This window comes from Protopterus annectens, chromosome 4.part0 (assembly GCF_019279795.1).
Source record: "Protopterus annectens isolate FY-2018-M chromosome 4.part0, PAN1.0, whole genome shotgun sequence".
Lineage (NCBI taxonomy): Eukaryota > Metazoa > Chordata > Ceratodontiformes > Protopteridae > Protopterus > Protopterus annectens.
In genome coordinates, this window is record NC_056733.1 from 508,747,815 (window position 1) to 508,771,556 (window position 23,742).

The window sequence follows — 23,742 nt, forward strand, 5'->3', positions numbered from 1 at the left end:
ATTGGCAGTGGGAGTCATGCAGTCTTGTGAGCCCCTTCCAGGTTCAGCTGCTCTGCTGGCAATCTTGTCCATTTAGCCAATGGATCATGATCAGTTTGGCCCAGTCCCCTCCTTCATATTTTTCTGGCACGCCTGTAACTTTTAAATTCTTTTCCCATACCCTGTCTTCCAAATCAATTAATTTTTGCTACGGACATTCAGTTTATGCTTTCCACTACTTCTGCCCATGCCTTAAGCTCCTTGTTTTCATCAGTTAATGAATAGACTGGAGTACTTCATTAAGTCCCTCTTGTAGCTCAGGTAGTCTTTTCTCTTGCATGACCAGGTTGCCTTGCAAAGATGCTTTCATTTTTTTTTATTTCATACTCTATGTGATTTAATGATGTTCTTCGTGTTTCATTGTTGCAGTCATTACATTTGGGTTATCCTGCTGGCAGGTTGCCCTCAGTCGGCCTGAATTCCAAAGTCTTGGGTCGTGCGTTGGTTGCTGTCACCCCTTCCCTGACATCAGGTCGTCAGGGGTATAAAAGATGCAGCCGACGCCATTTTCTTCAGTCTTTCTTGCCGCCCAGTGCCCGAAGCAGAAGCATTTTGCAAGTGCCGGTCGGCTGACTCCTGAGATTTTCGTGTTCGAATTTCAGATCCGAAGTCTTCATTAAAAGCTAAGTTCCCCATTGGGGAAACTTTTTTCTTGCTCCAGTCCGATGTCAGAATGTTACTTGCTCTTCCAGGCAACTATCCACAGCAACTGTTGACTATTTTTCTCTTCTTTACTTCTTTTTTTCTGATTCTTAGGTTCCATTGGAGACAGCAGAGGTCTACTGTTTCTTTTTGCCACTCTTATTCTGTTTTGTCTTTCTATTCCATTGGCGCTTTAAATTTTAATTCAAGTATGGAGCTTCGCACTTGATTACACCGAAGCCATACCCTGAAGTCTTTTATTCCCCTAATTCTGTTAGAATTTTGTAAGCTTTACTGAGTAATTTTCTTTTAGCAGATTATTCTAAGCATCTTTTTAAAAAGTTGACTGTGGCCAGTCTGTTGGCTTTTTTCTTTTGTTTTCTTTGCTTCTCTTTCTGTTTAGTCATTAAGAACTAGGTAGGGCAGCCTGTCTGTTTCTCCTATATCAAAAGATTTTTTCACTTCCTCCCATTTTGTTGCATTCACACATGCATCAGTTTGTTGCCAAAGTCAAGCATTTCCTTATCTTAATTTTTTATTTTCCTGTCTTAATTGTATTGAATATCTCTTTCTTCCATTCCTTTTCCTTGTTCAGATTTAACAGTTTTATCATAGAATTACATACATAGCTTGGAAAAATATTTCCCATTTCTGGTGTATCATCTATGCCCAAATTTCTGATCCGTTGTCTGCTCCATCTGGCTTCAACCTGTGGGACTTAGGAAGTAATCAGATCTGGCACCTGCCATTCGAAAGACTTTAGCCCACTTGGCTCAATCTCCCCTACCCATAACTCTGTATTCCTCACTCTAATCCCCAGATCTAGTTTGCCACCATTCAGGTCAACAGATCAATCTACACTCTGCTCAGTGGTTTCCATTTTCAGAATCTAAGCATGGTGATAGTGGTGAGATTTTCATATTCGCTTAGCCTCCTCTGTATTTTTTGTAGTTCTGTGTTATTCTTGGATAACTAGGTAGATAGTTTATTCTTGTTCATTTGGACCTCTCATGTTTTGGGTTACCTTGCTTAGTTAGTGGTCTGCGTTGTGTGTAGTAGTACCAGTTGTAGTTTGTCTATTTTTTTGCGATTATGGACAAAGGGTTTAAAAATTGCATGCCCTGCAGGCACAAATTGCCTTTCGAGGATGCACACATTAAGTGCGTTTACTGTTTGGGAGCAACATTTCTGGTTTCAGGGTGCTCCATTTGTGTGTGGCTTGGAACCAGAGCCATTAATGAGTGTAGGGCCAAGTTGGTCCTTAAAAGGCTTCTCCCTTGGCTGCGAAGACCAGGTTTGACAGCCCCGACAGTGGGACTCCAGAACTTCCAAAGCAGATAGCAAGAGATCCTCTTCATTTTCTGATCTTGCTGCCTCGGGTTTGCCAGACACGAAGGACCCAAGACTTTTGGGTCCCCTGGCTGCCTTGGGGCAGAGTTAGGCCCTGACTGCTCACAGCCAATCCCCATCTGGCCAAAGACTAGCAAGAATCCATATCCAGCTCCAAGCCCCTTCAGGTAGGTGAGTCTCCCCCTTTTCACCAATTCAACCCATAGGAGTCTTCCCTGTCCTGGTTCCGAGTCTCTTCAGCTTTGATCCCATATACGGGGATGTCTTCTTCCAAAAGACCTTCTAAACCACCCTCAGTAGCATCATCTATCCAGTCTTTGAGGTTGGTGGGTAGCATTAAAACTTCCAAATTGGAGCAGTTGAGGTCTTTTTTCTAGGTATTCAGTCTACCACTTTCCACTGCCTCTCCCCAAGCCTTAAGATGTTCATTTTCATCAGTTAATGAATAGACTTGAGTACTGCATTCATTAAGTCCCTCTTGTAGCTCAGATAGTCTTTTCTCTTGCATGACCAGGTTCCTTACAAAGTCACTTTCACTTTTTTATTGCACAAGATATATGACTTAACATTACTTGATCTTCCATTCTTTTCTAGCAGTCATCCACAGCAACTTGCTAATTATTTTTCTCTCCTTTACCTTTTTTCACCTCATTTTTAGGTTCCATTGGAGACATCAGAGGTCCACTGTTTCTTTTTGCCATCTTTTTCTGGTTTGTCTTTCTATTCCAAAGAGACTTAAACTTTTAATTTAAGTAAGGAGCTTCGTGGACATGCAGCTGATGACAACGGTGCCATACCTGAAGTCTTTTCTTCCCCTAATTATTTTAGGATTTTGTAGGTCTTGCTGAGCAGTTTTCTTTTTGCAGATGATTCTAATCTAGATTCTGTTAAAAAGTTTACTATGGCTAATCTAGTGGCTTTTTTCTTTTGTTTTCTTTGCATCTCTTTCCATTTAGTCATTAAGCCTAGGTAGGTTTTCATACATCAAAGGTTGTTTTGCTTCCTTCCAGTTTCTTGCATTCTCACATTTATCAATTTGTTGCCAAAGTCTAGGATTCTTATTTTTTTCTTATCTTAATCTTTTATTTTCTTGTCTTAATTGTATTGAGCATATCTCTTTCCACCATTCATTTTCCTTGTTCAAATTTAACAGTTTTGTCATAAAATTATATACATAACTCAGAAAACTGTTTCCCATTTCTGTTGTATCATCTGTGCCTAAATCTCTGTTTTGTCACAAATCCCTGTATACATCTTCACTGACCTAATGCCATAATTTTCCAGTCAGGTTTGTATATAGATTTAACTGAGTTGCCTTAAAATATTCTTTCAAATCTGGCATTTCAAGTCTTCCTGCTTCTCTTAACAGTATGAGGTTGATCCTGCCAGGGGGTGGGATTAAAGGAGAAAAAAAAAGACAAACTTTATAGGGTAACCATAGTCGTTTTTTGGCATAGTTGCAACTTTATTACATGGGTTGGGAATATGACCATTTCTCTGCAGTGAGCAGAGGCATAGCTAGGGTGTGGCAAAGGTTGAAACCTCCCACAGAGAATCATTACCAGCATTCATTTTCTGAATGCTTGGTAATGCATTTGCAGAAGCACTTTAGGGTTCCATTTGTGGTTTAGTTCAGTATCCGTATTCAAACGTAAATGCCAATAATGCATTTTCAGTTCTCCATGTTAGTAGTAGCAAGCTACTTATTACATTTTATAAGAGGATTGCTACAGTTGGAAATAGAGAGAGTTTTTATTTAAGTACTCGAGAACCTCGTTTTGTTAGGCCAAAGTTGGGGGGGTGGTACCTGAAGGGCAGGTGTTTATTTGTCAATGTACACTTTTTTCTTTAGTGTAGATGTTTGTTCAGCCACTTATTTTGCAAAGAGCTAGGCCTTATAGGGTTAAGTCTTTTATGGCTACTAAAGTGTGACACAGATCATCTCAGACCAGCTGGTAGGCTACTGAGTATGAGAGTCATGCTAACGTGTCGGGATAATTGAAGGATTTAAGACCATTAATTTTCCTGTGTAGAAATCAATGTGGCTTTTCTGTTTGAATGATATGTCTGGATTTATACATCCTAAAGAAGGTATTGTATTCCATGATGGATCTGATAAGGAAAAATTACAATGGCTGAATGAGTTCTTCAGAACTTGAAGATATTCCATTGGAAATTAACAGGGCCAAAGAGAAGGATTTGTTGTCACTGCTTGAAACAGGAGGTTGGTCTGGCATAATGGTTAAGGTATTTGCCTCATAATAAACACAAGGAACAGAGTTTGATTCTTACCTTGAGTTATTGGCTAGGCCATTCAGAACAGTTCGCCTAGTTTTCATCTGTAAATTTAAAGAGTTGACATATGGTTAAGGTGTTTACCTTACAATCACAAGGTACAGAGTTTGATTCTCACCTTTGGGGAAGTTAGCTAGGCTTAAATAGTCTACAAGGCCAAGCTGGCCTAGTGTTTACCTATGAACTTATGAGACATGATTGAATGATTGAGAGTTATCTACATAAGTACCTAGATTTGTTATGATGATCTTGTCTGTCTGAAGATGAGTACCATAACAAATGAGGTGGAAGCAGCTTTATTGCCCAAAGCTAAAGTATTACACATTATATCATTTCGCTTAAGACTGTTTTGATATATCCAAGCTCTTGTTGGAGCTTTTTAGCATCCATGGATGAGCAGAAGAAAGTATCCAGCTTGCATTTCTCTGCAAACTTGGTTAACACACGTCTGGGTTATTGGCTTGAATGTCTACAAAGTAAATGCCATACAGGATCCTTGTGGTACCCCAGTTTTATGTACAGAGAAGGTACCAGCAACTTTAGTATCTTGGGATCTGTTGCATAGCTGGTTTGAAATCTACTGAACAGTGTAGGGTTTTATATTGTTAGTTTAATATTTCAGTAATGCCAGCATGCGGTCTGTCAGAAGCCTAGGACAGGTGACAATAAACAGAATGCATGGTGTCGCCACTTTATAGAACCTCTGTAATCTTTTCAGGGAAGTTTACTAGGCTCAGCAGACAGGATCTACCCTTCACTGAACCAAACTGATTGGGTTAGTTCATTTAATTTGCTTATGTTCACATTAATGTGTTCTGCTGTGATAGTTATGTGGCCTTTCATATAAGGCCGATTGGCTTATAATTACCTGAGTCTGTAGATTGTCTCTCCTTGTGTTAGGGGAGTCACAGTGACTGTTCTCCAGACATCAGGTATAAACCCTGTGGGTAGGCTGAATTTGAACAGTTTAAGTAGAGGCTTGGATAGTGAAGATTTGGCACTGATGAGAGTGCACCTTGGAATATTGACTGTTCCCAAGTAAGTATTATTTTTAGCTGCTGACAAGGAATTAGGCTGGAATATAATACTTTCTTGTATCAGCTATGAATTTAACTGCAAGTAAAAATAAACTGGCTCACACTTGTTTCCTAGGTAAAGCTAAATTGAAAATGGCTGTCATGTACTAGTTTTTAATTTTGTATAAAAAACATAATTTGTTAACTCGTTTGCACTAAATTACTGCCTTTATTCCTAGTAGACATCAGTCAATAAAAAATAATTTCTGTACAGAGGAAAGGTCAGAAAAAAATTACTTACATTAGTTCAGCACATAACAGTCAGGCCTGTCAAGTGTTACTGGTCATTCTAAGCAAACATTGTGTCAGAGTCCTATGCTAGCAGATTCTCCTTGTTTAATGGTATCTTGGTACTTGATGAGCACTGGGAAACAGTTCTGCATTCTGCATTTTCTCCCTTTTTAGGAATTTCAAAAACCTTGAAAATAGTACCTTGCATATCCATGCTGGCTCCTCTGTCGGCAAAAATCCAGTTAATTTTCAAGTCGATGTGTTGGGATGTCTTCCTGGCATACTACATCCTCCTTCATTCCAAAATGGATCTGCTTTCATAGGTTGACCAGGTCCTGGATTAACAAGATGCAGTATCAGTCTTCTGTTCCATTTTTTTGGGGTGTATGTTGGTACAGCAGTCCTCCAGCAAAGATGTTTGAGTTAGCATGCCTGTGTTAGCTAACCGGAGCCCAAGTATGACTGGAGAAAAAATTTCAAATAAATATCTGAAAAATCTGCAGTGTATATCTTCTTCCAGTAGAGAGGTGTAGGAATTCTTGTATTTTGTCTCTTAAGTAAGTTGAGTCCAGTTGCGGACACAATTCTCTTGCTCTTGTTAGCCTTTGAACTAGTATTTGTTTTCTGCCATTCATTATTTCTTTGACTAAGGACTGAGGAGAGTGTACTGCCTGTGCAGCCATTACTTTCTTTCACATCCTGTAACTTTTATCCCGCTTTTCTGACCTCTTGATGTATTAGTGGCTGAGAATGACGCTTTAAGTTTTAGAATCCAGCTTTGAAGTATGTACTTGGTGTTAGCACCTCTTTGTAGTACTGCTTTTGCTGAAAACAAATACCGGGTGCAGATGTTGAGCAACATTTCAGAAGATGAGGCCATGTGTTTCAGTCTTAAATTACATGTTTTTTTTGCTGTAGGCAGGATGCAGTCCAGAGGCATCCCAACCAGGAAAACAAACCTTAATTGCATGCCTTTTGCTGAAAGGCTGAAAATAAATCTTTTAAATTGCAAGATTAAGCAAGCGGTAATGGCTGACAAGGGTCTGTGTTAATGTGTGGGAGGGCCTCTACACCCCTGGAAGGGTATTAATTACATATTAACACACACCCTGGAGGGCATTATTGCACTTCGAGAATAGACTCTCTGTATAATTGTTGTCTTTTACTTATTTATTTTAAATACTATATTATTCTTTTTATATTTTTTTTATGTAAAGCAGTTTCTCCCCCTCATGTTTCAAACTTGCTGTAGTATGTTAATGGTGTTGGAGGAAGCATTTTACATCCAAAACATAACAGTTTAAAAAATGTGCAGGTGTTTAATTTTTTTTGGTTCCTTTTATAGACAGTCAAATAATGCTCCTGCAAACAGAAAAAATAGCTATTTTTGAAAGGCTAATCATGTTTGAGAGTGTTGCCAGCAACATAAAAATTACAGTATGAAAGGTAGACTGTGTCAGCTTGTAGGAGTTAAGTTTTGGGGTTTATCTCTCATTACCTTCCTATTCCCTACTTCTCAACTTTATATGTATAGCATGTATGTTACAAGCGCGGTATTTCGCTTTACATACTGTTCTTCTGTGTACGTTTGCCTTATATTCTGAGTTCTCTTTCTTTACCTAAACTCCTTGCAACAAGTTCAAATCTACCATAAAATAATACCTTGCTCCACCTCCTTTCGGCTTTTCCCGGTTACGGGTTGCCACAGCGGAACTCGGGTCTGCTAATGATTGGCAGTATATTTTTGCAGTGCCAGCCCGACGCCCAACCTTCAGCGAAGGCACGCCCATTCTACGCATGTCTTTTGAATGCCACTCGACCACTGGGGAGGACATGCGGACTCCACACAGATGGCGCTCCAGACCCCGTGGTTGTAAAATAACACCTTGCTGAAACCAGTAATTACTAAAGCATTTTACAAAGACAGCCAAACTTAATTCTCTCTCTCTCTCTCTACATATATATATATATATATATATATATATATATATATATATATATATATTGCCATTTTGATCATTTGTCCCCGTTTATTTTATGCTTATCCAGATATGAGGTAAGAGGTATGCTGCCAGGGATCGGTCTCACTCTTCACTGACACACACACACACATACACATAGTCTCTTCTGTTTTCATATACACATACAATATCACTCACAGACTTACACACACCCACACTTTTTTTATTTTAAGTTTCTTTTGTTTTTTATTTTACACTCGCCAAACAGCAAAAGCGCTGCTTAGCGAATGTAAAATAACGGCTCGGTCAGTCTCACTATTCACTGTGTCTCTCTCTTTCATACACACAGTCTCTTCTGCTTTCATGCACACATTCACTCACACACAGACAGAAACACATACATACATACATACACATGCACTTTTTTCTGTTTTTTTTTTTTTTTTTTTGTACACTCACTAAACAGCAAAAGTGCTGCTTAGTGAGTGTAAAATATCAGATTGATCATTCTCACTTTCACGCACGTGCATGCATACACTTACACACACAGACATAAATACACACACTTGAATTTTAATTTATTTTTTTACATTTTACACTTGCTAAACAGCAAAAGCGCTGCTTAGTGAGCGTAAAGTAATGGTGGCTATTAGGCTTTTCCAGTCCGAACTCCACTGCAGCTTAATATGCTGCCATGAAGTGGTTGACTCGTTTATCAGCAGGCATTACTTCTATATTAATACCATGATGGAGAATTTTCGTTTTCCAGTCAGGGTGCTGATGTAAAGCTTGCCCATTCTTTAATGCACAACAGTATATGAAGGTAGAATTAATAAATGCAATCAACACACAATAACAGTGGCATCAACAACCTTAACAGATGTAGTAATGACAGCAGTGCTTATGATAACCTTGGCCATCAATATCAGTAATACATATATTTATTTTTCTTTTCGATCAAAGGTTTTTTTCTCTACAGTTCTAAAACTTGTTCCAAGCTGACTTAAGGAAAAACAATATTTTCAGGGATGGAGGTCAACAAAATGGGTAGGTGATTCAAAGTCAGTGCTGAGTTTGTTTTCTAATATATTGGTTATATCCTTGAGATCACAAAGTCTGATGTTCTGGATAAGCTCAGTGCATTTTTGAACATTATTTCTTAATTTCCTGATGTAACTGAAGAAAGATTTGTAGTTTCCTTTGGTATTTATAGTGGCCTTAAGTTTGTACTTCCATTTTACATTTTCTAATACTGATTTTACATTCCTTGCTGGCATGTAGCTTTGTGGTGGCTTTTCTTGTTTAGTTCCCACTTGTCACTTTTTTTGCTTCAGTACTAAGTGTAGTGAGCGATCCCTGTTTGACCGCTAATTAAGTTTTATAATTGGTTTAGACATATTTCTTTTAAGACCTCTTGCAACAGAATTTTTAAAATCTGTGACCACAGAAAGTTTTTCAGCTCTACTTTTTTGAGGTTCAGTCATTGCACTGCCTTAATGACAGATAAATCATTGGACTTATAAACTTTTTGTACTCTTTTCCTTGTAGTGATCTTTCTTTTGTTGCTTATTTTTAAAAAGAAGTATAATATTGCATGGCCAAATGCTGCAGAGGTAAGTGTTGTTAATGTATGGCAGTTGGTTCTCCAGTTTGATTTCTCGCTGGGGTTGTCTTCTGTATGGAGTCTGCCTATCTTTCTTTGTCTGTAGGCTTTTGTAGGTTGCTGTAGTTTTCTTCTGCATCTCAAAGACATGTAGGTATCTTAGCAGCCCTCCAAACTGGTTTAACACAAATGCGCACAAGTGTGTGCTTGTATAAGTGTGTGCGTGTGTGTGTGTGTGTGTGTGTATATATATATATATATATATATATATATATATATATATATATATATATAGTTGGCTATCTGAATGTTGTACAGCAGTCGTGCGAAACTTGCAGGGTCATAATCATTGTTCCAAGTTTCCATAATGTCGATCCATCCATACATGTTCAAATCCACAAGAGCGAATGCTAGAGTGCATTCGCTCCTGTGAGGTCGGTGTTCTGATTGGAGATCACACTACAGTGGGGATTGGGAAATTGACCCTTTTCTTCACTGTAGTGTGATCTTGGAGTATGTATATATAATAAACAGGGGTGTGGGGGGCACAGGGGGGAACCCCCTTCAAAACGTTGGTAGGAAATCAGCAGAAGGCAAGGTATGTTGGGTAATGCTGATAATACTGAATTTTGAATAATCCACATTACCACTTTCATTGTTTTGATTAAATGGTTTCATTTTGGACTTTTCTTTAGTAAGTCATTACTTAAACAAATATGTTTCTACATTTTGATAGTAAACCTGTATAGATACATAGTTACATATATATATGAAAATGTGTGTGAGTGTGTGTATGTAATACACACCCATGTGTCCCTATCTGGTAATTATGTTTCCTGAGTAATAGAAGGATTAAATTGCCCTAGGACTATGCAGTAGGGAGCGTGTGTTAGTGAAATCACTTAGTCCTTAGCTTCCATTGCAGGGAAAAAAATGCAGAAGTCCCATTCAGGATTGCTTTCTCTGCCTTATGCCTACTGAGACTTCTACCTTATGACCTTGTGTGGAGTAAAGGAGTAAAGCAGGCAATGAAAAAAAAGTAAATACATGTAACATTTTATAATCTCCAAAAATAAATCCTATGAGACTGTCATTGACTTGTTGTACATCTTAAGCATGTTAAATGTGCATTGGTTATTTCTGCATTTTATAGACTATTTCCCTTTAAAGTGTTAAAGCAAAATTTAAAGTAGCTTGCTAAGTGCTCTTAGATGTTTGTATTGTACACTTATGTGTAGCTTTAATTAATTTTTCTGATGAATTTGATGTATCTACTGCTAACTGTGAGTTTTGTCTTTTTCTACTTTTCAGCTCAGGCTTGAACATACTGTATCCTGGTGAATCCGAAGTTAATAATCTTCTGAAGCTGGTCTTAACAGAAGGTAGGTAAAATTATTTTCTCTTTTATTAACCCCAGAGAGTTTTGTGGTCGGCATATCTGATTCTCTTTTTTGGTGTTGATGCAGCATCATTATACTTCATTTAGAAAAGTTGGAAGTAAACCTCATGTTGTTTTGAGGTTTTTATTTTGTGTCACTCTATCAATGTTTGTTTTGCCTTGTATTGTAACTAGGTCATGACTGAAAAATGATGCGAGTAGCACTGTTCAGTTACTGGTAAATACATAAATAATGAAAGCATTCTGAGTTGTACTAGACTGCCTTTAATGCTTTGATTCATGGTGTTTGGACTCTTATGGTTCTGTCAGGATTCCAGAAGAGAAGCTTAGATGTTCTTTGTATAGTTTATTGTTACAAAAGTAACTCTTGGGATTTCTGTCATCGAAGTGAAAATGTCCAGCCTGCCTTCTAGAGTTAGCCCCCCCCTCTCATGCTGGTCAGATGCCCCTCTTACCTAGACATCAGAGCATCATTGGTATAAAAGAGATGTCTGTTTTTTTAAGCTGTTTCCTCAAGAACAAATGTGTAGCTCTGAACGTTTTGTCAGTTAGTCATTCAGGCTTGGCTTTAAGAATTAGCAGATAGTTATCTGACTGGTGAGGAAATCTTAAATGTTTAATTTGATGTTGTCAGTCTTAACATAATCCTTGACTGTGGGCTCGATTCCGAGCCTCGGAACCAACTCGGCCATTTCTCAGCTCATGTCTCCCAAATTCTTGAGATAGGCTCTACCTGTAATGCTCCTCACTAAATTACCTCAGATCTTGTTTGCCGATTCATGGTGTCAGACACATCTGACCTATCTCTTGACCTTTGGCATTATTATACTGTAAGTTTTTTCTATATTTTTCTGTATTTTCTGTGCATTTTCTATTTATTTCTTCCTGCCCCTCTCTCCTCCTTTCTTTGTGTGCGTGTAAGTATTTCTCCCTTTACTTTCCTTCTACCCTTAGGTAGTTTAACGTACCATCTTTGGTACTATATCTTTCTGCCTTCTTACTTCAGGGTAATCTTCATTACCATCATTGGTAATTTTTTTTCTCCCTTTCCTGTCCCTTCAACAAAAAAAATAAAAAGAGAGAGAGAGACTTTTCTCTCTGTCTCTCTTTTCCTGTGAGTGTGTGCGTCAATCTTAAGCCTTTCTTTTGTTAGCATGGCCAGTAAGTCAACCAAGGGCACCTCTATCTCTAAGAGGTGCCATAAATGTGATAGGAAGATGCCCAACTTAGATGGGCATGTTTTCTGTGTATATTGTTTAGGCACAGTCCATCTCCAGGAGGATTGTGCAATTTGCCATGGTTTCTCCACCAGAATCTTGAGTGGAGAAACAAACTTATTTTGAAGGGGCTATCAAAGGGTGATTTTGAAGATGCCATTTCTGGCCCAAGAACTGAAGCCACCTCTTCCTCCTCTTCATTGTCAAAAAAATGACCACAGTCTGTTCCGAAAAGTTCATCGGAACTACCTACTAAATTGACAAAACCACCTATGGTGTTGACTGCATTTTTGGCACCGGTAGGTAAGGATGATTTGATATCAAATCTTGGAGTAGACATCCAGGAGCTTTGGTACCAGTGGGTTTATCAGTACCAAAGCAGACAAGGACCACCTGTTCGCCATCAGTGGACCCTTTTGCTGACTGGCCACCCAGTCCTTTCCTGGAACCAAGACCACTTAAGGTCCCCTTCAGCTTCCTCTGTTCAGTCAACTAAGAGTCTGAGTCAGACATAATGAGACTGGTTGACCAGCTCCTGATGGCGAAGTGATTGCCTCCATCCTCTGTTCCCAGCCAGCTTGGCTCCGGAACCAGTCCTCCTTTGACACCCTCTCAGATTCCTCCGCCGCCTCCAGCTGAGTGTTCAGAGCCCTTTGGCATCGACTTGCCCTGCTCCGACTGCCTCAGTGCTAGTTAGAGTTTCTTCTCTGGCACCAATGATTGCCTTGAGCTCTTCCGGTTTGTCGGAACCGGAGACCTCCTTGGGTCAAGGTTTCATTGCTGGTTCCAAGGGTCAGCATTCGACTTTGATCCTTTCAGAGCCTTCCATGCCCCTCGTTGTCTCTGCATTCTTAAGCTTGACCCTGGCTTTTGCTTCAGAGGTGGCTTTTTCGGTGCGGGGTGGGACCATGGTTCCGAAGGTGTCTTTTTTGGTTCCAGACTTCCATTCCTCTACAGGGGGGGTCCTACCTTTCAAATCAGGAGAAGGCTTTGTCCATTGTGGACTCGGCCTGACAGGGATGGCAAGCACTTTGAGTATCTTAAGTGTCCTCTCAACCAGAGCTTCCTCTAGCCTCATCCCTGGGAAAGAGGGCACAAAAGCCTCAGGAGCGATCCACCATGGTGATTTCTTCTTTGGATACTTCTCCAAAGCATCCCACTGAAGAGGTACTGTTGAAGAAAAAGTGCAAGAGGAAGCACTTGAACTCCCTGGAGGAGTCTTTCACAGAGGATACTGATTTTGATGAAGGGGAAGGTTTCCCTAGGTCAACCCTGGTGATGTTTTCTTTGGGTCCATCCTAGAAATCCTGAAGCAGAGAGGTGGCTGGACTTCCCTTCAACCTTCTTCAGAGGAGTTGGTGTACCTAGAGGCTTTTTGTGCCCAGCCCTCTATGTCTTGGATCTTTCTGCCCACTGGTAAGTTTATTAAACTCATCGCTGGCCTGGAAAATTCCTGACTCCAGCGATCCGGTTCCCAAAAGACCTGACCAGATTCTCTATGCACCTAAGTGTGAGCAGAATTGGGTCAAGAGTATTCCCCTGGATGCCATGGTGAAAGCGGTAGCCACCAAAAAGGAACTTGCGAAGGAAGTCCTAGTATCCATCCTCCTAACAAGGAATTTAGGACTGTGGATAGGTTTGGGAAGCACTATATGCTTCATCTACCTTTGCTGTCATGTCCTTTAAGTTATATGGCACACTTCACTAGGTTGCAGAGAGATTTGATCAAAGAGCTTTCAGACACTCTCGCAGGAGCAGTAGCTGAATGGGTCCGAGATGAGGTTACCTCTCAGTTCGCCACTCTTGAATTGATTTCCAATTCATCCATGAGGCTAATTGCTCATGCAGCTGAAGGGACGACAAGAGCAGCAGGTTCAGGTGTAGCCATCAAGAGACATGCCAGGATGTGCTTGTGTGACTTTGCGGAGCCATTTAAATCTTCTTTCATCATTGCTCCATTTGACGGATCATCCCTGTTTGGGTCCAAGGTTAAAGACACGCTAGCGAGATGTGAGAAATATGGGAAGGTGCTTTCTGCTGTGAGCGTACACTTCTCCACTCTTCAACGGCCCTACTTTAGGAACCAGAGAAGTGGGAGGCTATGGTTCAAAAAGGCCCAAGGGCCTTTCTAGGACTTGCATGGCAAGGACTTCTCCCAGGGCAGAGGTGGGAGCAATAATTGAAGACAACATTCTAGAGGCAGAGGTGGCCCACAAAATCATGGGTCCAGAGATTCCTTCTCTGTTAACTCCTGCCAGCGGTCCTGAACAGATGCCTGATAGTCAGGGGATGATTATCCTTGCACCAACATGTCTGGCTACAAATGACAATGGAGAGTTGGGCGCAAGAGATTATTTCCAGAGGATACATCATTCCTCTTTCTATGAAACCAAAAAGACAAAAAAGATTCCCAGACATTCCACCCAGTCACAAGGAAGCAGCAGTCATAGAAATTCAAAAACTGCTCGACAAGAGTCATCCAGTCAGTCCCACCAGAGTAGAAAGGATCTGGAATCTACTCAAGGTTCTTTTTAGTACCCAAACAAAAAACAGAGGACTGGAGACACATTTTGGATCTCAGCCAGTTGAACAAATCAGTCTAACAAACCAAGTACCAGAAGGTCTCAGTGCAGTCAATACTTCCATTCTTGGAAAAAGAAGACTGGATGTGGTCAGTAGATCTTCAGGATCTGGACAAGTACTCCAGAAGACTCCTGCGTTTCCATCTGGGACCTAGCCGCTATCAGTTCGGCCACTGCCCTTTGGCTTCACCACAGTCCCTAGGGTGTTTACCAAATGCATGGCAGTGGTAGCAGTGCATCTCAGACTGATAGGATTCTGAGTATTTCCATATCGACGGCTGGCTTCTTACTGCTACCACCAGGCATCAACTAGTAAAGGCATGAGATTACACCCTTCATCTTTGCACCACCTTAGGAATCACAATAAATTATGAAAAATCTCATCTGGAATTCACTGGAGCTGTAATAGACACAGTCACGAGATTTGCATCACTACCATTGGAAAGGATGCAAAGGCTCAGATCACAGGTAAATCACATTATTCAGAACTGAAGTGTTCCAGTAAGACTCATACTATAGTCTCTAGGGTCAATGGCAGCCTGTTATCCTAGTTCCCATGGCCAGATATCACATGTGGATTCTTCAATGGCTTCTGGCCTCCCAATGGTCATTTCTAAACCAACTGATGTCTCATCAAATTTGATCCCCAGTTGTTGCAAAAAAGACCAATCTTGGTGGGCCATTCCAACGAAATCTTGTTGGGTCGTCTCTTTGTCTTTCTTCAGCCTCAAGCCATAATGACCACAGATGCGTCTTAGATAGGGTGGGGGGGGGGTTGTCTGGGAAGGATAGTCCAAGGCACTTGGTCCTAGATGGAGGCCAATTTACATATCAGTGTTCTAGAGATGAGGACAGTACTATTAGTGCTGCAGACATTTCAAGAAACCCTCCCTATGGGAAAATTTACGATTCAAACAGACAATATATCAGTAGTCTGGTACATCAACAATCAAGGGGAAACCAGATCTTACCCTCTTTGTCGGGAAGCACTCAGTATGGCAGTGGGCAGTATCTTCTGACTGCTTTCTGTTAGCAACGCACATTCAATGGAGCTCCAATGTGGTTATGGACAAATTGAGTAGAACCATCCTCATGCCTCACAAGTGGTCTCTCAATCCAGTGGTGGCAGAAAAGATATTCTGCCGTTGGGGCCAACCTTGCTGCAGCCTGTTCACATCCACTCTGAACAACAATTGCAGCAGTTACTTTGTCCTAACCCCCCCCCCCCTCTGGGGAAGTGACCGAAAGACCCTCTCCTTCACGATTACCCCCCTCCGTCTATTGTATGCCTTTCCCCCTAATCCTCTAATATCACAGGTTCTAAAGAAAGCCAACAGGTACAGGTCGAAGAACAGAATAATTCTGATCATCCCATTCTGGCCTTGACTGATCTGGTTTCCCTTCCTGTGGCCTCATCTACTTCAGTAACCCTGTATACTGGACCCAACTCCAGACTTCTTGTCCCACCCGTAGGGGCTGGTTCATCCAAATCTTCGGCATCTCAAGCTCACTGCATGGCTTTTCCAGTTCCCATGATCGGCAGGCATTCTTTTCTTGCCTCCCTGGTCCAACGCATCATTCTAGCCCGCCACAAACCTCCATCAAGAAAATTGTACCTCAACAAGTGGCTAAAGTTTACTAAACGGTTGTTAGACTCTAATCTTGACCCATATTCTGCATCTGTTGATAGAATTCTGGAATTTTTGACTTTACTGTTTGAAACAGGAGCTTCAACCTCTACTATTTGAGTGCATCTTGCTGCAGTCTCTAACTTTCATATTGGTTTAAATGGTTCAGCCCTTGTGTCCCATAAACTTTGCAAAGCCTTTTTGACAGGATCCTTAATGCTCAGACGTCCATATAAAGAACCCTCCATACCATGGGATATGAATCTGCTACTTCAGTCTCTTGTCTGTTATCCTTTCAAACCTTCCGCAAATTGTGACTTGAAGTTTTTGTCATGAAAAACTATATTCTTGATCGCTTTCACTTTTGCTAGCAGCATATCTGAAATTCAGGCCTTATCCTGCAACACCCCCCCCAATCTGACCTTTCATAAGGAAAGGGTGCCCCTGTGAGTAAATCCTTCAGTCGGCCTGATTATCAAAGTCTTGGGTCCTGCGATAGTTGCTGTCTCATCTTACATGATGTCAGGTAGTCAGGGGTATAAAGCATGCAGCTGATGCCATTACATCAGTCTTTCTTGCCGTACAGTGCCCGAAGCAGTTCACAAGTGCACGTCGGCCGACTCCTGAAATTTTCGATGTTCGTGTTACCCTGCTGCAGTCATCACACTTGGGTTATCCTGCCATCAGGCGGTCCCGCAGTCGGCCCGAATTCCAAAGTCTTGGTCCGGCGTCGGTTGCTGTCGCTTCCTCCCTGCCGTCAGTGCGCCAGGAGTATTTAAGAGGCATCCGACGCCATTTTCTCCAGTCTTTCTTGCCGCGCAGTGCCCAAAGCAGAAGCAGTTCGCAAGTCCCGGTCGGCCGGCACCTGAGATTTTCGATTTGAATTTCAGTCCAAAGTCTTCATTAAAGCTAAGTACCCCGTTGGGGAACATTTTCTTGCCTCAGTCCGATGTCAGAAAAAGTTAACAATTACATTTCTTGTGTGAAGTAAATACCTCATAAGGACTTCCATTCCTATTGTATTCCTTGCCTAGGCCCAGACCACGACGTCATAGGTTGTAGGTTTTGCGCTAGTTTTAATAAACAAACTATCAAACGCCGTTTTGACTTCGCACGGCATCAGTTTGGTAGGAAATTTAATTATATCATGCCGTCGGAGCAGCCGACGACCACTACACATAAAAAAACGCAAGGATAAGGACAGGCAGCCTAGGAATAAGCCAGACACCGAGGCCTCAGTTGGGCCTGTCGCCGGTTCTCTGGTTTTCAGTGAGGCGCCTACGCAGCCCCTGATGACCGCAGAACTGGAACCCCAGACAGCTGCGGATTCCCAAGCGGAGTCCACTAGGCCGATGCAGCCTTCTACCGTCACCGGAGCAGAACTTGACACCGGTGCAACAGAAACACCTTCGGTTGCAGAAGGTGTCTTCAGACCGATTACACTCACCATTAAATCTTATGCTAAACTTAAAACTCCTTTAAAACCAAAGAAAACTGTACCTCAGGCTACAGTTTAAGGCCCCATGCCTAAGAAACAGATGCTTAAGATGGCTGAAGATTTTATTACCCTTATCAGGGGTTCCCATCCCCCTCCTGATAAAAGACCAAGACGAGGAGGATTATGCATCCTCTGACCAGGTTTCTCTCTCCTCAGATTCTTTTGAGGAACAGGATTACACTTTTCCACCTTATGAGGATTCTGAGGCTGAAGATTCCAGTTGTCTGCAAAAAATGCAGGCTGTTCTGAATGTGTGTTAATTTTTTGTTTCAACTGAGACATCAGGAATTGTTGATATTTCAGCATGTGAAACTGGCAATTCTCCCCCTGAAGACTACTCCTTTGGGGAAACTTTGCATACCATGTGGGAACATTTCCACTAGGAAGGCCAGGATTACTCGGATTCTAAGAAAAGGCTTCGAGAGTTCCTTTTACTACCCCAGCACAGACCTCTTGCTATCCCTCCTGTTTTAGATATTGTGGATGATGTTTACTTGGAATCTAGTTTAAATCCAGACTCTCTACCTCCTGCTCCAGCCAAACCAGACAGATACTACAGAGTACCTGACTCACACAAATTTCTTTATAAAAGCCCTGTAGCTGACCCAGAAACAATTTCCCAGGGTCCTAAGGGAGCAAAAGCTTCTATGGCTAAAAATCCTATGCCCTCTGAAAGGGATTCCAGAGCCCTTGATAGATGGGGAAAGAAATTTTACACCTCAGCAACTCTGGCTGTGAGAGCATTAAATTGCCAGTTTCACATGCTGAAATATCAACAATTCCTGATGTCTCAGTTAAAACAAAAAATGATCACACATTCAGAACAGCCTGAATTCAAGTAAATGCAGGATCTGTTGCATGCAGCTGAACAGGTGGGCAAACATACCTTGCAATGCGGATTTGATTCATTGGAAGCTTCCTGTAGAGCAGCTGTTACTGGCTCTGTCATACGTAGACATGCTTGGTTAAAAGAACAAACCCTCCCTGATCATATTAAAGCAAAATTATTGGATGCACCTTTACAACAAGATGTATTATTTGGTGTCAAAGCAGAAGAGGTTTTAAAGAAAATGGAGGATAAGGCAAAGTCTATGCAAACGGTCAAAGATTTTTTGCGGGTACAACCCCCTCGTTTCTGCAGAAAGTGGCCAACAAAAAACTGGTCCTTTCCAGCTTCAGACAGATCACAGAGGGGCAAATACAGACGCCCAAGGGGCAGAGGCCAGTCACAGGGCCCTTACAAACCTCACCAATGGGGTTCTGCTACCCAGAAAGGAGGAGAAGACAGGCCCCAGGCTAGCAGAAGAAAAACACAATGACTCGATCCTCAAACTACCAAGCAAATCTCTCCTGGCAATTCCCTTGGGAGGAAAACTAGCATTTTTTGCAGACAACTGGCACATCATCACGAAAAACAAATGGGTTCTAAACATTGTCTCCCAAGGATACAGATTCCACTTTCATACCTTACCAAGGATCAAAGGAATGCCAAACCTGCCACCAAATCAATGGGCAGAGGCACAAAAACAAATTACAGCTCTCATGAACATGAAAGCCATTCAACAGGTACCTGCACAGGAGCAAGGTCAAGGTTTTTAACTCAAGACTCTTCCTAGTCCCAAGAAAGGACAAAGCATGGAGACCCATTCTGGATCTTTCAATTTGAACACCTATCTGCAAGTACCAAAATTCAAGATGCTAACACTACAGTAGCTTCTTCCTATGCTGGGCAAGAATACTTGGCTAGTCACTTTGGACCTCAAGGAGGCATACCTGCATGTCCCTATCAGACAAAATTGCAGAAGATACCTCCGCTTCATTGCAGGTTCAACGCGTTATCAATTCTCTGCACTGCCCTTTGGCTTATCTACTGTGCCGAGGGTCTTCACAAAATGCCTGGCACCAGTAATTGCATACTGCAGACAAAGAGGAATTCAAATATACCCATATCTGGACGACTGCCTTATTCAAGCAGAAAGCAAGGACAGTCTTTTAAAGCATCTGGCATTTGTCAAACACATTCTAAGTTGCCTAGGGTACACAGTAAACGAAAAGAAATCAAAACTAGTATCCTCACAAAACATAATTTTCCTGGGTGCCAGCTTGAATACAACGGCACAGATGGCTTTCATCATGCCAGACAAGCAACGACAGCTGTTTCAGTATTTCAGAATAATGGCAACAAAGACCCAACTCCCTGCAAGAAAAATTCTGCAGGCCTTGGGATTCATGGCATCGTGCATTCTTCTAATACCATTTGCAAAACTGCATATGAGGAAATTACAATGGTACCTGAAAAGTGTATGGACTCAGCACAGCCACAGCTTGGAAACAATGATACCACTCATTCCCTGCCTTCAACAGGAATTTCTATGGTGGGCACAGGCATGTCACCTCAACAAGGGTCAGCCTTTCACCTTACCCACAGCCAGACAAACTATGACAACAGATGCATCGGACTATGCCTGAGGAGCACACATGGCAGGGCAATGCATTCAGGGCAAATGGACTACAGATCAGAGACACCTGCATATCAAGCAAAAAGAAATGCAAGCAGTGCAGAATCCCCTAACAGCTTTCAAGGACCTGCTACACCCAGGACAACTACTAATAAAGACTGACAATACCACAGTTATGTGGTACATAAGCAAGGGGGCACACATTCCTACCCTCTATGCAGGCAAGCAATGACCTTGTGGAACACTGCACTCTCTTACCAGGTTCAATTACAAGCACAATTCCTGCCAGGAAAGAAACACATTGGCAGACGACCTAAGCAGAAACATCATGGATCCACATGAATGGAAACTAGATCCACAAGTATTTGCAATGATAGTTCAAAGATGGGGACGCCCAGACATAGATCTGTTTGCAAGCCCCCACAACCACCAACTTCAAAAATTTTGCACAAGGACCTTCCATCCACTAGCTTGGAAAGTGGACACCCTCTCATTCAGTTGGAAAACATTAACAGTTTATGACTTCCCTCCACTGCCTCTTCTAGCAAAGGTACTGCTGAAAGTCAGATTAGAGAGGCCACAAATGATACTTGTTGCACCAGACTGGCCACGCCAACATTGGTATCCAATTTTAAGGACTATGGCCCACAGCCCACCATGGATTTTGCCACAAATTCCTCACCTGCTCACCCAGCGAGACCATCAGATTCTACACAGCCAGCTCAAGACTTTAAACCTGGTTGCATGGCAAATTAACTAAACAACCAACCAACACCTTTATCCAAAGCTGTTATGGGTGTCATTCTGGAGGCCAGGAGGCCCAGCACCAGGAAAACCTATTCAGACAAATGGAAAAGATTTTGCGCCTGGAACCAGGCTAAAGGCCTAAACCCCCTTGATCCAAACATCCCTCAGATTCTACAATATTTGACTGAGATGTTACACAAAGGACTTTCTTTTTCATCTATTAAGATCCATGCCTCAGCAATTTCAGCGCATTACAGCACGGATCCTCCTTTATTTTCACATCCACTCCTAAGACAGTTCCTCAGAGGGGCTAAGAACTTAAGACCACCAAGGAGAGCTCCAACACCTACTTGGGATCTCAACTTTGTTCTGGAAAAGCTTACACTGCTGCCCTTTGAACCAGCTTTCTCAGCTGATTTAAAATTTCTTTCATGGAAAACTGCCCTACTACTAGCAATGACCTCAGCTAGAAGAGTCTCAGAGCTACAGGCACTAATGGCAGTGGAACCTTTCATCATTTTTCATCAAGACAGAGTCTCTCTACGAACTAATCCTTCCTTTATGCCAAAGGTGGTATCCAGTGTGGCCCTAAACCAAACCATTCACTTGCCCACCTTCTTCCCAAATCCCCAGAACAAAGGAGAAAGCTCCTGCAGTCTTTGGACATTCACAGGCAATTACATTACTACTTGGATAAAACTAAGGCTTTCGGAAAAAACTGACCAGCTTTTTGTAGCCTATGCTACAGGTTCACAAGGAAAAGGTATCTCAAAACAGACCATTTCAAAATAGGACATTGCATACATTTCTGCTACACACATCATGGGAAACCAGTACCTGCTAACATTAGGTCCCACTCCACCAGGGCTACAGCTACTTCAGCAGCCTTTCTCAGGGGAGTGCCAACCAAGGACATTCTAGAAGCTGCTACTTGGAGTTCAGTGCACACCTTCACCAAACACTATCATTTACCTCTGTACTCTAAGACTAGAGCTGGTTTTGCCTCTGCAGTTTTGCAGGGCCTACTAGCTTCTTCTAACCCTGTTTGATTCCACCTCCCATCCTTCACTTTGGGATTCTACCCAAGTGTGATGACTGCAGCAGGGTAACACGATGAACATAGTACACTTTTGTACCTACCATAAATGTAGATGTTCAAGTGTTCACCCTGCTGCAGTCCAGGTTACCCTCCCTCCATCCCCTCTGAAGTAGCTGAACTTATCTCTACCACTTCTTCCTATACTACCTCTGTGGTGTATTTGCTTGTGCCTAAGGGTTTTGTTTGATTTTTATATAACCATATATATTTTGCCTACCTATTGGGGGCACCTGACATCTGGGGCAAGAAAAACTGAAGAAAATGGCGTTGGATGCCTCTTAAATACCCCTGGCACACTGACGTCAGGGAAAAAGCAACAGCAACCGACGCCGGACCAAGACTTTGGAATTCGGGCTGACTGCGGGACCGCCTGATGGCAGGATAACCCAAGTGTGATGACTGCAGCAGGGTGAACACTCGAACATCTACATTTATGGTAGGTACAAAACTGTACTTTTTTGAGTTTCAAAACCGAAGTCTTCAACTAAGCTAAGTACTTCGTTAGCTAAACTTTTTCTTGCTCTAAACCAGTGTTAGTAAAAGTTAATAATTGCATTTCTTGTGGAACGCAAATACCTCATAAAGATTTTCATTCGTGCTGCATTCCTTGCTTAGGCCCTGACCACGACGTACCTCGCTGTCGGTTTTGTGCCTTATTTAAACAGCGAACTATTCATTGTCGGTTATTTACGCTTCTAAATATTTTGGTACTCGGTTCATTTATCCAGATATGGCTTTGGTAAGCCACCTGACTACCGACTTTCCGAAAAAACACAAAGATAAAGACAGAGACAGACTGCATAGGTCCAAAGCTGCCAATGACGCTTTTCCTAAGCTAGTTGCCAGTTCGCCGGTACTCAGTGAGGTGCTTTTACAGCCCCTGGTACCCGCTACTTCAGATTTGCAAGCCTCTACTGAGACCCATTTGGAGTCTGGTATGCCATGAGATGCCTCAACTGTGGAACCTGCGGATGTCTCTACCTTGGATGGGTCCAGAGCCGCTGTGCAGGCAGTGGTTTCTAAGGGTGTATTCAGGCCTACTGACTTGCATATTAAACTGATGCCATCTTCTTCAAGGCCTAAAACTCGATCCATGCCTAGAAAACCGACGCCCAGACCGCATGGTCAGTCCTCTATGCCTAAAAAACAAATGATAAGAATGACTGACGACCTTATTACTGTAATCAGCGTAAGCCACCCTTACCCCTCTAAGAGACCTAGGACTGAGTTTCCTTATGATTCTTCTGATCAGGACTCTGAAATTTCTGTTTCCTCTGATGACCAGGATTTACCCTTATTTACCTATGAGGATTCTGATGCAGAGGACTCTATTCCCTCTGCTTCCCCTCCAGCGGGTATCTCTTTTGGTGAAACCTCGCATACTCTTAGGGAGCATTTTCGCTGTGAAAGCCAGGATTACTCTGACTCTAAAAAGAGGCTTAGGGATTTCTTACTTCTGCCCCAACACAGGCCTTTAGCTATTCCTCTTGTACTGGACATTGTTGATGATGCCTTCTCAGAATCTAGCTTGGCCCCTGACTCTAACTCCTGCTCCCAGAAAACCTGATAGATATTACAGGGTTCCTGACTCTCACAAATTCCTCTTTAAAAATCCTACTGTGGATCCTGAGACCATTTCACAGGGTCCCAAAGGCATTAAAGCTACTACTGCCAAAAATCCTACCCCCTCTGATAGAGATTCCAGGGCGCTGGATAGATGGGGTAAAAAGGTATACACTTCTACAACCTTGGCCATTAGGGCCTTAAACTGCCAGTTTCGTATGTTAAAGTGTCAGCGGCATATTATTGGATTGCTTAAACAGAAAATGATGTTGATTCCTGACTGTGCTGAAAATAATGATTTACAGGATTTGATGCATTCTGCTGAACAAGTTGGGAAACATACTTTGCAGTGT

The 23,742-nt window shown here is 42.0% G+C and overlaps 1 protein-coding gene across 2 annotated transcripts in view; it reads left to right on the top strand.

The window, feature by feature from the left end:
- Window positions 1-23,742, top strand: part of HECTD4 (HECT domain E3 ubiquitin protein ligase 4) — a 5,422,508-nt gene that overhangs the window by 1,691,646 nt on the left and 3,707,120 nt on the right. For both annotated transcript variants that reach the window (XM_044068422.1, XM_044068423.1), the window contains exon 14: window positions 10,509-10,579. In XM_044068422.1, coding sequence (XP_043924357.1) covers window positions 10,509-10,579 — 71 coding nt within the window. The remainder of the gene's footprint in view (window positions 1-10,508; window positions 10,580-23,742) is intronic.